We start from the raw sequence: 13975 nt of genomic DNA, 5'->3' as shown, positions 1-13975 counted from the left end.
TTGACCAGCAGTCTCAGAAAAGGGGAAGAAGGAAGGGCTCACCTCTACCTCCTCTGTTGTTGTATGTAATTATTAAACAGGAAACTGATGTGTGTTTTTTTAGTGGTGCGGAGGTCCACAGTCTCGTGCTTTATGCAGACATTTTATTACTTCTGGTTTCAGATGCTTTTAGACGTTTGAATGATGAGCTCTGTTTCAGTATTGTTAGTTTAACAGAGCCAAGTCAGACACACTGGTGGCATCTGCAAAAATAAAATAAAACCTTCTGTCTCTTTTCAGAATATGTAGATTAATTTTAAATCTTTTGTTTTTTTTAAATGTCAAATTATTCTTTGCAGAAACAGCACCAGGCTAGGACATATTCTACCCACAAAACACGTGTTTTGTCTGGATTAAATAAACAACAAACAGGTTTATTGTCATTCTCCAGTCGTTATGCTAGGCTAAGCTAACCACTGATCCAGGTTGCATTTCCTTAAAAGGCAAACGCATATTCCTTTCAAGCTTGAGCCCTGGTTTCAGGATTAGTGGTGTAACACCACACAGGTACTCAGTAAGAAAAAAAAAACATGCATTTAGACCCTTTTAAATACTCACACACAAGAAGAGCAGCGGTGCTCTGTTTTGTGTCAAGAGAGATTCTCTCTCACTTCTTTTTTAAATTTCTATTTATCTTTTTTAATTTGTTCTTTATCTCATTCAATGTTAAAAGGTTATTTAACCTGGATGACTTCTGAGGTGGAGGTTTACTTTCTCTCTCTTTCGGGTTACCATTGACCCTCTTTGCATCTTTATTTTCACGGGACAGAGACCACACTCTTGGCCGACTGTGGAAAGCATCAACTTCCCGCCCAGTTGTGGCATCTTTCTGTTCATCATCCTGGTGCTTCGATGGGGAGTAACCTGTGGCTCCACCGGGCGATGTATCAGGGTTGGCAGCTGTTTCTGTGCTCTTGCGATTAGTCGGTGGAGCGGAGCTGCTCCTTCCTCTGGAGCCTTTAGCTGAGGCTCTCCCCGTGCGTCCGTGCTGGTCACGCCCATCCAGCAACCTCTGCTTTAACAAGAAGCTCTCGCGAGATGAGCCAATAAGATGAAGCCTGTCGCCCATCTCGCACACCAGCACCGAACCGTCGACGTTTCCTTTTTTCTTAATTTTCGTTAAAAGCATTTTGCCATCATCAGACATGTCCTGCAGAGGAACTTCCTGTGTGCGTAGTGTATTGCTAAGAGAAACCATAAGGCTCTGCACTTTACTCAGTGCTATCTTTGAGTTCCCCCCCGTTAAAGTGATGTTGACCATATCACCACAATCCTGTGCTTTCATTTTCACATCATGGCTGATCAGGATGCTGTCCATTTCTTTTTTCCTGAACCGGTCAGCATACTTGAACACATCTGCATCAATGACAAAAGTCTTCTCTCCGTGCCTGAGGGAACCACGCTGGTCTGGGGACGAGCCTGCAGCGTACCCATGAGAGGCTGGATGGCTACGAGAAGGGCCTGGCGCTGATGATGAGGAGGAGGTGGGGGAAGATAGAGCAGCGTGTGGGGGCTTGTCTCTGTGACTGTAGTTTTTGGGAATGGCTCCAGAAGATGCAACTGGGGTTGGTGAGGATGAAGAGGATGGCGACATCTTGGTTTGTGATAAGGGAAGCTGTTCTAATTTAGCCTTTACCTCTTTGAGCTTAGAAAAATGACCCTTTACACGCACCTGACCTTCTCCTAGATCATGCATCTCAAAGCCATGCAACCTGAGGATATTCTTCACTTCTCTCTCATCTTGAAACTCTTTCAAATGTAGTGTTGCCTCCACTGGGAAATCCATCTGAGGACAAGGGAGAGGGAGAGAAGGACCAACAGCATGAATACATAAAGGATAAATCTGACCTAATAGAACATAAATAACAGTAAATGTTCAAGTTACCTCAGACATTTTCACGGTTAAATGACACTGTTGATCATCGATCTGCAGCACATCAGTCTGCTAAACTCAGCAGGAACTGTTAAAAAAAAGATGTTAAAATTATTTTATAGCCTCAACTTGGGCGTTAAAGTGTCCTGATTCACTGTAATAACATATAATCAAATCCCTTATTCCTCTCACCTAGTGCTGGTAAATAAACCCACTCTGCAAACTAAATTAAATAAAACTGAAGTAAAAACAACAATATTCACTGCACAGCTTGTTTCAGAGGATGAACTGAGGGTCTGCATGAGGACCCAGGATCAGATAAAGAAAGACTATTTTGACCTGTGAATCATGCAAAGCTACTCTATCATAGTCCAAGACAAAAACGGGAGCGCGGAGGCAATTTTACTGTTGTTGCATTTCATTCTAATGCCTACAGAGGGCGCTAAAGTACCACAGATTAATGCACCCTGAATGGCTGAAATTATTATTATCCACACAGAAACGTCCAACCCACAGCAAACACCTTCACCTCCACCTGACCCCCTGTTTAAGGCCAGCTGAGCTCCAGGTGGACTCACCCTCTGGTCCTGGACTATGATGACGGCCTGTCCGGGCTGGTGAGAGGGGCACACCACACCTACAGCACCTCCCCTCCTCCGTGCTTAGGTCTGAGGAAATGAACCGATGTTTTTCAGCTGTCCTGTCACCTGGTGAAACACCTGGAACCCCCAACCGCCTAACCAGGCCCCCCTGCTTATGCATCTCCAGGAAGGAGCTGGAAACCCCTTGAGACTCACTTGTTTTCTACTTTCTGGTGCCAGAGAGACAAAGCACGGGATCTGTCGCGTTTACTTAGTTTAATCGAAAGTGAAAGTAGCGCTTTGAGGTCAGTCATAGACACAAAACATGTGCAGATTAGCATTACTGACCCGCAAAACTGAATAAAAGATGTGCAGGTATGATGTGCAGCCACTGCAAAGCAAAAACTTCATTTTTTAAACCCCTCTAAACTTTTTTTTTTACGAACACTGCTCCTGCTGATTCTTGAGATTACTCCATCATAGTTTCAGTAAAGATACCAGAAACAGACAGACACCGAGGATCTGACGACCCACAACTTACTGTTACTTCTCACTTCTCTGTCTTCATGACACCGGCTTTGTTTACTCCACAGCCCCGTGGAAGTCAGGACGAAATCGAAACTCACACGTCACGTCCGTCACACACTTTTTACACAGAAAACCATGCAAAACATATAATTTATTACCACCAATAATTAAATTATAGCTTAAAAATAAACCAGTTTTAAATGGAAATCTCTTGGGATACATTAAAATAGGTTTATTTACACTTTAAAAAGGTGTTGGTTCATTTCCGCCTCGTTCACAGACTAAAAATGTCTCACTGCTGTGTAAAGGCCGTTAAAAGCCATTAAACTTGTCATATCAATTTATTAGTGTTAGATAAACAGAGAAACCCAATTAGATCACGGTCACGCTTTAAAGTCAAACAGGTCTTTAACCTTTAGTGCCTACATGTAGTGCAATGGCGCCCTCACGTGGATGTAATGCAGAATTAAACATTTAGGCAGAATTAGTTGTTTTGGGACAAACCTCCACAGCTGCTAATCCCACTACACAAAGCATCTACACAAAACATTTTGCAGAGGGCATCAGCAGCCATGACAGTTTGTCTTCAAATAACAACTGTAATCCCCACGTTTTAACTTTTTATCTTGAAATAGTACTTTTTTCAATATTTTTTTTCTTAATGTGTCCCTAATACTCCATCATACCCCTCAGCATCCTACTAGATACACCTCTGGTATTAGTTTCAAAATCCTGTCACCTTGTTAACACAGTCACGACTTTATCAGAAAACTGAGATTTGAAGTCTACAAGATTTTCAATAGATGTACCTACGGTATCAAATCAACTCCAATCGTTCTCCAGTTATCGCATTCACAAACTGTCCCTTCACCCAGGCCAGCACGGTGTTGACAATACCCCACAAGCCATTTATGGCTGGAGGGTATCAAAAAGAGGCTGAATATGAAACTGCCAGGCAGGCGAGGAAAGGGAAGACCACAGAGAAGATTTAATAGATGTATTGAAGGAGGACATGTTGGTGTGACAGAGGAAAGATCTGGCCTGCATTTGTATAGCGCTTTTCTAGTCCCTAAGGACCCCAAAGCGCTTCACACTACATTCAGTGATTCACCCATTCACACACTGATGATGGCAGCTACATTGTAGCCACAGCTGCCCTGGGGCGCACTGACAGAGGTGAGGCTGCTGGACACTGGCGCCACCGGGCCCTCTGGCCACCACCAGTATGATAGATCTGCTGTGGCCACCTCTAAAGGGAGCAGCCAGAAGAAGACAAGCTGGTTACCCATCACAGATTCAATCAGTAGACAGATAAATGTGCATTTAACAAATTCTGCAGAGAAGAGAGACCTCTGTTTAATAATCCGTATTTCACTGTTTTACATCTTAGTGCTGTTTTGGTTACTGTATTGTTCTGTCTCTGTAATATTTTGTGTTTAAATCCTTTTTTTTTTTGCTGGTTTTTAGTCTGTTTGGGTTTTCTGTCCAAAGCAGGAGCGGGGAACTCCAGGTCTCAAGGTGTCCTACAGGTTTCAAATGTGTCCTTAATTCAACACAGATCATTTAAATAGTTAAGTTACCTCCTCAACCTGTCTTGAAGTGCTCCCGAGGCCTGGTAATGAACTAACCATTTGAATCAGGTGTGTTGACCCAGGGTGAGATCTAAAACCTGCAGGACACAGGACCTTCAGGCCTGGAGTTCTCCACCCAGCTCTAAGGGGATGGGGTTTTGGGCGGGATAACAGGAGCAGAGAAGCTGCAGAGGCGTGTGAGACTGCAACTCTGCTTCCGGGTCCCAACTCTAGATAGTCACGTTTTGGAGGGTTAATAAATTTGGCCAGATTTCTAGAAATGAGAGCAGAGCAAAATCCAAAGTAGGATGGATGCCGTCTCTCCTAACAAGACCAGGTTTCCTCCAGAAAGTTTCCCAATTATCTATAAAGCCCACATCGGTTTTTTGGACACCACTCAGACAGCCAGCAATTTATGGAGAACAAGCAGCTAAACATGTCACTCCAGGTCTAATGTGTCATTACTGACGATGTGAATTACAATTTTACTGAATTTACATTTAGCCTTAGCCAGCAGTTTTAACTTTTTCCCAACGTCACCTGCTCCGGCTCCTCGAAGGAATAGGATAAATAAAACAAAATCCATTTTCATGATTTTATTTTAATGTTTCTCTAGTATTCATTTCAATTGGTTGAACACTTTCATGTGTTTAAACGTAGAACAGATTATAATCGATTTATCTCTGTGCAAATACATTTTTCTAGTTTCTTTAGTGTCACAGATTCTTTCAACATTTAACCACAAAATCTGCAAGTCAACTTAACCAACAAGTGCTTCAAATGACAGTCAACCTGTACATTACTAAAGCAGTGCAATAAAAAATATTTTAATATTTATTTATTTTGCTTGATCAACTGGTTCTCCGGCTCTCTGGATGAAATCTGCAGAGAACAAATTTAAGAAGAAGAAGAAAAAAAAAAAAGACAGTTTAGTAAAATGGTTTTAAAAAATAAAAATAAAAAGATGTCAGATATTCATGGATTCATTTTCTCACCTGTGAGGCCAGACTCTTAAATCTCTGGCGCTTTGAGCAACAACAACCATCTGCACTGGAGAGCTTTTCTCTGGAAGCACTGCCATGCTAGAAAAGACGAGAAGCACAGGTTTCATTTACAGAACTGTTTATGTGCAAACAGAGACATCACCCAACAACCTGACTGAGCCGGACTAAACGTACACACACAAAAGTTCACTAAATAAACATTTGTTTATTTATTTGCACCTGACGTCTAAATGCTGAAACATGGCGCATTTAACAGAAATATCTTACTGATGTTAAACACGTAATTCTTTTTGTAAACACAGGATTTAGTGGTAGGTAATGAGTGAGGCCTCTGTGAGAGGACCTTAAAACAATTCGCACTTCTGGATTTAATGAAAGAGCCTTTGTGTTAGTCCAGAACTGCTGCTATGACACTTATTACAGTTAAGAGATGTCCAGGTGAACGTACCACTTGGCGTCTATTGAGACATCAACAGCAGACACATGCTGTGGTTTCTCCTGTGCAGAAAATAGAAAAACAGGTTCAGTAAAGAAGCTAAAATACAACGCTCGAGTGTTACAACAAGCCTTCAGCTTCAATTTAAACAGAGTAAAATAATGTTGGAGGTTTACCTACAACCCTGCAGCGAACGGTCAAAGCAGGGCCTCAAACAGCCTCACATTACTCTAGCAGACACAAGAGGAAAGGACAGAGCCACTGCAGGCTGAGCCTCGCTGGAAAGTCTGCACACCACCTACACATTCACGTCATGCGTGACGGAAGATGGCGATGGAGAGATTACCTTATTTGCAACTCGTGGTCCACGCGGTTGGAACTGAAGATGGCAGCTGCCCATCTTCATGTGCTACTCTTTATGAGTCATTCCTGAAGAAGCCAGCCGCCTGTGTAAACACAGAGAAAGATAAATGTGAGGTTTACGTGGTTTGAGATCCATTTCAAATATTAGCATCTGTAAACTTCAGCAAGGAATTTTGCCTGAAATGTTACCTAACTTTACTTCTGACAGTATTTTTGAACTTTTTAGAAATACTGAAGGTTTCAGATTCATCAGGACCAAAAGTCTCTTTGCAGAAGGTTTAACACATCTTTTCACACCTTGAAGCTGCTTCTGTCTTTTACGCCGTCTGTGTGTGGACATTAGTAATGCACAGAAATAAGGAATGCCTGCTTTGTAACTGATAAATCACTTAAAAGAAACAAAACAAAACAACCTGTCCACTTTGTCAGAGGTTTACCTACAACCCTGCAGCGAGTGGTCACAGCAGGGCCTCAAACAGCCTCACATTTCTCTAGCAGACACAACAGGAAAGGACAGAGCCACCGCAGGCTGAGCCTCGCTGGAAAGGTCTGCAAACCAACTACAAGAGGGAAGATTATGATGAAGAAATTACCATGGTCACATCTCGTGACCCATATGCCATCGACGGCAGCGGCCAGCCTTCGTGCACTGCCCCTGTGGATTAATGCAGAATCCAGCTACCTGAATAAACACAAATGTACAGAGACAACTATTTGATACACTGAAAACCAAAATGACTAAAATCACTCACTTTAAAATCTGTTTTACTTTGTAATGGGTCTGTGAGCGCGAGGAGGGAGAAAAAGGCGAGTGGAAAGGTACGAGTTGTCATCAAGGAAAAACGGGAGCTGGAAGCATGTAAATATAATAATAACCACTGCAGCCAAGAAGAGAGCCTGACGAGCCCAGTTGTAAGTAAGCTATTAAGACTCGACTGTACTCCGTACTCCGTGTTCGTGTTTTCCTCCGAAAACAATAAGTTCCGTTGGGGCAGCCTTTCAACGCCTCTCTCTGTCTCTGGCAAGAAACGTTGGGGCATGCATTCTGTATTCTGCAATGGAATACATTTTAAAAGTAACCTTCCCAACACTACCCATATGCCATCAACGGCAGCGGCCAGCCTTCGTGCACTGCCCCTGTGGATTAATGCAGAATCCAGCTACCTGAATAAACACAAATGTACAGAGACAACTATTTGATACACTGAAAACCAAAATGGCTAAAATCACTCACTTTAAAATCTGTTTTACTTTGTCTGAGGTTTACCTATAACCCTGCCATGATGGGTCACAGCAGGGCCTCAAACAGCCTCACATTTCTCTAGCAGACACAACAGGAAAGGACAGAGCCACCGCAGGCTGAGCCTCGCTGGAAAGGTCTGCAGGATTTTCACAACACCGTAAAATGTTTTCAGCCTGTGGGCCCAAAGTAAGAAACACCGGCTGTTGTTAAACTCAGTCTGCCATGTGTGTGAAGCAGCCAGTTTGAAGAAACGAAAAAGAAACGCGGCGTGTAAAACTTTAAAACGCGACTAATGTAAAAATAAGTAAATTGTAACGTAACCTACCCGTTTCAAAGTCATAACTTGGTGTGTGAAAGCTGAAACACTTCATATTTCAGGTTGGATGGTAGCAGATTAATCAAACGCACCGCCATGTTCGTCCACTGAATTCAACTGGAGACTGTGCGGATGTGACGTAGGTTTAGCATGTGCACGGGGTTTCCCAGCAGGGGGCAGTAAAACACCAAAGATGGCTACCGAATGTTGGTTGATTTTTTTTTCCCTTTGTAAATTTTTTAAACATAAATACATAGAAAAATACATACATGCATAGATAAATAAAGCTAAACGGTTAAGAATGTAAAACTGTGACAAAATAATAATAGACACAATAAATGAAAATAAGTTAAAATCTGTTTCTGTTCAAAGCATAGGGGTTTTCTATTGGTTACCAGTTTCAGTGACTTACTCAGGATGCTAAACTTGTTCATCCACTGATTTATACATGATCAGTTTTGAAGTACTTACTTTATGTGTAAGCAAGCCTCCCTAATAACAATAAAGGATTGACAACACTTTTCACACAGATTGTTGCACTTGTTAGGTGAAAAAAGGAATTTTTAAGCAATCTTATCAGAATCAGCATGCTTTATTAATCCCTAAGGGATATTATGTGGGTTACAGTTATCACATTCTCAAACAAAAGATACATTCCAGTTCTTAAAGCAGAGAAAAAAGCGTGGTGGTGGTGAGGAAAGAAGCTGTAGTTGGTTGGCAGGGTTGGCAGCAGACCACTGAAGACAGATAGGCAACTACTGTAATTTTGATGGTAGTCTGTGACACAGGACCCACACACACACACACGGGTTATGCTTAGTGTCTTTTTATTTTGAAAATAATCTGCGTTTTTTTGGCACCCGCCTCGGACGCAGCCACTCCGTCTCTCTGCCAGCATCATTTGCTCCAGCTCACTGTGGGCACACAAAAAGACATCTCCCTCATAAACACAGTCCCATACACCTGTTGCCTCCCCGCCTCTGTGCCGCCCAGAGAGCTCACTGTGTCACCCTTCCTCTGCAGCAGGCCAGCAAACCACGCCCCCGCCACAGAGTCATTTGACGATGGCCTTTGGCTCAGGTCACTTTGCTGTTCAGAAATGGATCAATGAACTGATCATCATTGGGACAGTTGACTTTGAGCAGATAATATCCTTAACACATATCCATTTGTTTTGCAGTTTTCAAATAAGGTTATGTTTAAAAACTAGATGCAAAAGCTCTTCATGGTTTCAGTGTCCTTAGTAATGCTGGGCACCACAATTTCTGCAGAACACTAAAGTACTGTGACAGGAATAATTAGACTGATGTTATACTGCAATAGCTTAATGGCAATATGGGTGGTTAAGATTTACATTACCAAATTGTAAGAATGTTTGTAAATTAAAGTATATCAGTAGAATTCACCTAAGGGGGCATATTGGCTTGGGTTGGCCTGGATCTCTGAGGTTCCTGTTGGTTGGTAAGTGCGCAAAGGAATTTTAGTGTACAGTCTGTGGGAAAACATCACCAACACTGAAGTTAAATAGAGAAAAAAAAAATTCTTAAGAAGAATTTACCAAAACCAATACATATTAAGCAAATCATAATATATTAAAATCTTGGGCTTAATAAATCTGTTTTTCACAAGCCAGAAACACTAAACTACTGTTAAGTATTTTTAGAATCACCACATTATGGGATCACACCAAAGCAAATACATGCAGGTTTAAGGAAAGTGCTTTAAAAATATTTCATTTTCCTTGGACTGAGCTGTTGTGCTCTTCTAATAAAATTTTAATTAGCAGTAGTTTCTCTAATGGATGCTACATAATACTTTACTGAATAGAATCTTACCCATAAAAGAAAAACATTTTGAAAAGTGCTTTTTATCTACCAGCATGGACTATTTCTACGTAGGAGGGCTTTTATAACCCAGTGGACAGCCGTTGGTGGTGGGTGTTGGCAGCTCTGGAGCGCCCATGAGGAGATCTCTTGCGGTCGATGACTCATATTGCATGGCGGTACAACAATGCGAGCTACAGACGAGCAACCGTCTGCCCGGGCCTGCACCATCAGCAGACGTCCGAAAAGAATTTCAGCTTTGTTTGCCTGCAGTGACGCTCGCTCAGCTGACACGGCCTACATACAGATGAAGGCCTAAAAGGGACAAAACACAGGTTAATATTTTTGGCAAGATGCTGAGACTTAAAGAAAAACTGATAGATTTTTAAAACCTACATAAACTGTAAACAATAAACCAAATATATAATAATCCTATTTCAGCCTTTAATTCCAAAAGTGTTTTGTTTCATGAGGAGATCTACCCGAAACAGCTTTAAACAGTTTCGATCAAAGAGACGTTGAAATTGAGATGATTTATTTCAGCCTCTAGTCAAAAATGACCAAAAATAAGAAAATTCTATATTCTAATGTTAGCTTTCCTTTCATATCAGTTATTAGATCATAAAAAAGAGGAAAGTAGTCCATGCTGGTGTCATGTGCTCAGGTCTTTTACATGGAACTTTGGGATTTTACAAAACAATATCGAAAACTTGCGTGTTGCCACCAAGTTTTTTTTTTCAACATTTAAATGAAAAAGAAAATCAACTAAATTATGTCTTAGCTGTTTTATATAAACAATGTATTAAAAATGATTTAGCTTTATTTATCCAGGAAGAAGGACACAATAGTGTCCCAGATCTTCAGAAGAAAACTAATTTCTGGGTGAGTGCAGGCGGCAGCTGTGCTGTGTTGATTGGTTGTGGCTGCGTCTGATGAACATGCTGACCCAGTGTATCCCAGACATGTTCAATAGGAGACATACTGGCACTGAATGTGAGTCAGGAAAGCTGCAGCAACAGCTCAGCTGCACAAACCCAGCTTCAGTCGGCTTCAGCTAGTGTCTGTATCAGTCAGTGAGTATGGTGCCACTAATGGCACCGCTGTGCAAACACTGTGTTGTTTTGTTTGTTCTTTGGATGTGTGTGTACTGAGACACCCGACTTGAGATTGCAGTTAATTAAACTAATTTTGTGCGAGTGAGTTGATTTGAGTTTGATAAAACAAATTATCATCTCACCAATGATTTAAAGTAATCACAGAAAAGACATTTGGGGCTCTCCTCAGCTCTTCCCAGGAGGGTGGCACGGTTGTCCTCCTGGTGGTTCTCCTCGGGTCCTCGTATTCTGGGGCCTCTGGATGTCTGGGGCCTGGATCTCCTCCATACCTGCTTCATACCCTGGGGGATGGGGCTATGGCTCCCCACACTCCCTAGCAGATCATTACATGGAGAAACCTTTTGAATACAAGCGTGCCGATCCACACAGGTGTACACACAGGTTTTCACAGACACAAACTATACCTTTCTTGGCTGCTACCTCGGAGCACACTTTGTGCTGTCGATCTTGCGTGCTGCACAATAACATGTAATATTTAGTATCTACTGTTAACTAGTTTATTGTGATGATGTTGTATTTATTATGTTGTTCTGTTTTGTTTGTTTTCTCATCTGTTTTTTCTTATCCCCATACAGGTGATCCAGGTGTTTTGTTTGTGTTTCTTTCTTTTTTTTCTCTCTCTTCCCCCCTTTTTCACCATCTCGTCTCCCCTCTATTTTTCTTTCTCTCCCTCTCTTTCTTTCATTCTTTCTCCCTGTCCTATCCCCCAGTCATGTCTGTCCCGTCTGTAACAACTGGAAAATCAAATCAAATAAATACATAATTATAATAAAGGTCAATCAAATGGACCAATATGGCAAGGCCATGATGATCCAGTTGGTAAAGTAAATCCACTTGGCATCTTTCTGGGCCTTCAGACAACAGTTCTGATGGCTAAAGATCCAAACAGGACAGGCAAAAAAAAAAAAGATACCAACATGAAATTATTCTAATGTCCCGTTTGAAGTTTGTGTGTTACTTCCAATTCTGCCCCCAGGAAACGTACACTGAATAAAAATTAAGAAGGACTTATTTTCATATTTTTCAGTTTTTCAAAGTTTTCAACGTAAGTGTCAAAAATAATTTTATTAAACAAATTTTGAGCTCTTAACCACATCTACAGCTGCGCTTCACTTCCACTGCAGCTCTTTACAAGAACGTTTTTTTCAGCTGAGTGTGAGGATGCAAACGCACAAAAAAAGTCATAGTGGACGTTAGCTGGTCTTTACACTGCTAGATCCTGAACACAAAGTCTTTGTAATGTTGGATAGCACATGTAACAGCATAGTGTGTTACCCGCCAGTGGTTGGATACACACTCTACCCAGGGAGCACCTGTATCTAAACCACACCCAGCATTGTGAAGCCATCTGCATCAGATTATTTCCTGCTTTGTGTGTTGCAACTATACAAAAAACTTATTCTCTCAAAATGATCTGAGATCATGTGTGAAGAAGGCTTATAAACAAGAAAAACTTCCAAAACACAGGCAGTATTGTATTCCCCAATTTAAAAGCATGACATTAATACCTTTATCATCTTATAATGACGCCACTAAATTGTTATTTATGGCAGCTGTAGAACATTTTGTTTCATTGGAGGGGTTACAGAGGCCACTTCCCAGAGGGACCAAGCACAGTTCACTTAAAAGAGGAGCTCCGATAGTCCTCGATGCCTCCACACAGAAGCTGAGTCATTACATTCATACAATTGAGGCTTCTTTGTTATGTGAACTCTTAAAGGCGCCCCTTGGTCCTTACTGCATGAGTGAACCCAGTCTCAAAAGATTTCCACTACAGCACTGTGGGTTGCTTTAGACCAGAGGTGGGTAATTAATTTTCCCAGGGGGCCACATGAGAAACTGGGACTGTTCTGGAGGACCGCACCAATAAACTTACAAAGAGATAAAATTAATACTGAGCATAATTGAGTTTAGCGTACCCACCCACAAAAAATGTCCTGTAAGTTTGCAAAGTTAATTGTCGTGGGTAATAAAAAGCTTTATTATACTGAATAGAAAGAAACAGGAACCATGTGAGTCTTAATCAAGTTAAATGGCTGGAGAGAGGTTAGATAGCAAAATTAAATTTCTGGCGTCACAGAAACCACTTCATTGCCAAACCTGAAGTGTAATCCCGCTAAAGGCCTTTTGGCGAGCAGGCACAGCAGCGAATACTGCTCCACATGATGTCACCGCCTCTGATTTGTTTCAAGGTGACGCTCTGAGGCTCAGCACTAACTGCGAGAGTAACACGTAACAACTCCACCCTAAGAGCCTTTTCTCAGAATCACTTTGAGGTCACATAATTTACTTTAAATCCAGCTGCCAAGTGCATTCACATCACCCATTTATGTATATTTATATAAATGCAGTATGCAAAAAGGGAGCTGCAGGATTTGTTTGACTTAAGTGAGACTTATGTAATGTGCATTAGACCATATTGGGTCGGGATGTGAATAACGCCTTTGTGTAAGTCAGCTGACCAATGAAGGGACTGCTGAAGCTAACGATTAACTGACCCATAACTACTATTTTGATTATTGTTTAACCACAAGAGCTATAAATTTGAGAGAGCTGTGACAGAACTGATCAGATGTTAAAACCATGTTAAGTTTACATATAAATCTAAAAAGCCTCATAAGTTATTGATGCACATTTTAAATCCTATTACAACAAGTTTACCAATCTAACAATCTGCAATGTCTGTCTCCATTTTTACCCCGCGGACTTTAATCTTTACTGGCTTCTGTTTTCGTGTTGGGGCACATTCTTGTGGCCCTTCTCAGTTCGGCCTGATCTGCATGCTACATCAATGATGGAAAACAAGGAGAGCTGAGGTGCAGCTGAGGCTCCAGCTGGTTCCTCCCCCTGTACAGGAGCTCCCAGCTACTCTTATGAAACAGCGCCGTAATTTGCAGGACTGCGGTTTGGGAATAATTGAGGTTTGACGCAGAGCTTTTTTTTAGTGAACACATAATCCTTTCCACCTGATCCCTCCCCTCTGAAAAGAGGTGAAAGCCTCCAAGACGCTAGGTTGAGAAACATGGAAACCCAGCAGAGTTAAATGGTTTAAGTCGGCACCTGATTTTCTGTCTAACTCGACT

The 13975-nt window shown here is 41.6% G+C and overlaps 1 protein-coding gene, 1 long non-coding RNA gene and 3 other non-coding genes across 6 annotated transcripts; all 5 read right to left on the bottom strand.

Moving 5' to 3' along the window:
* Nucleotides 1–373: 373 nt before the first annotated feature.
* Nucleotides 374–1825, bottom strand: rbm43 (RNA binding motif protein 43). The gene has a single exon (XM_085346690.1). It carries the CDS (start codon nt 1823–1825, stop codon nt 647–649), a length of 1179 nt encoding a protein of 392 aa, XP_085202816.1. The 3' UTR covers nt 374–646.
* Nucleotides 1826–5437: 3612 nt separating this feature from the next.
* LOC146609405 (uncharacterized) lies at nt 5438–8051 on the bottom strand. 2 transcript variants are annotated; one of them, XR_014905083.1, is made up of 5 exons: nt 7964–8051; nt 6379–6478; nt 6045–6094; nt 5588–5674; nt 5438–5474 (listed from the first exon to the last, which is right to left on the bottom strand). It is a non-coding gene; the product is annotated as an uncharacterized LOC146609405 (long non-coding RNA). The 2 variants fall into 2 exon arrangements; XR_014905082.1 differs by lacking the exon at nt 7964–8051 and adding an exon at nt 6989–7068.
* On the bottom strand, nt 6192–6325 carry LOC146609408 (small nucleolar RNA SNORA9). The gene has a single exon (XR_014905103.1). It is a non-coding gene; the product is annotated as a small nucleolar RNA SNORA9 (small nucleolar RNA).
* Nucleotides 6816–6950, bottom strand: LOC146609407 (small nucleolar RNA SNORA9). The gene has a single exon (XR_014905102.1). It is a non-coding gene; the product is annotated as a small nucleolar RNA SNORA9 (small nucleolar RNA).
* On the bottom strand, nt 7646–7780 carry LOC146609406 (small nucleolar RNA SNORA9). The gene has a single exon (XR_014905101.1). It is a non-coding gene; the product is annotated as a small nucleolar RNA SNORA9 (small nucleolar RNA).
* Nucleotides 8052–13975: the final 5924 nt, after the last annotated feature.

Source organism: Diplotaxodon limnothrissa, linkage group LG22 (assembly GCF_057381915.1).
Source record: "Diplotaxodon limnothrissa isolate DT_005_m linkage group LG22, D_limnothrissa_male_GT1.1, whole genome shotgun sequence".
Classification (NCBI taxonomy): domain Eukaryota; kingdom Metazoa; phylum Chordata; class Actinopteri; order Cichliformes; family Cichlidae; genus Diplotaxodon; species Diplotaxodon limnothrissa.
Note: the sequence above shows the minus strand (reverse complement) of the source record. Positions and strands in the feature narration are given on the sequence as shown.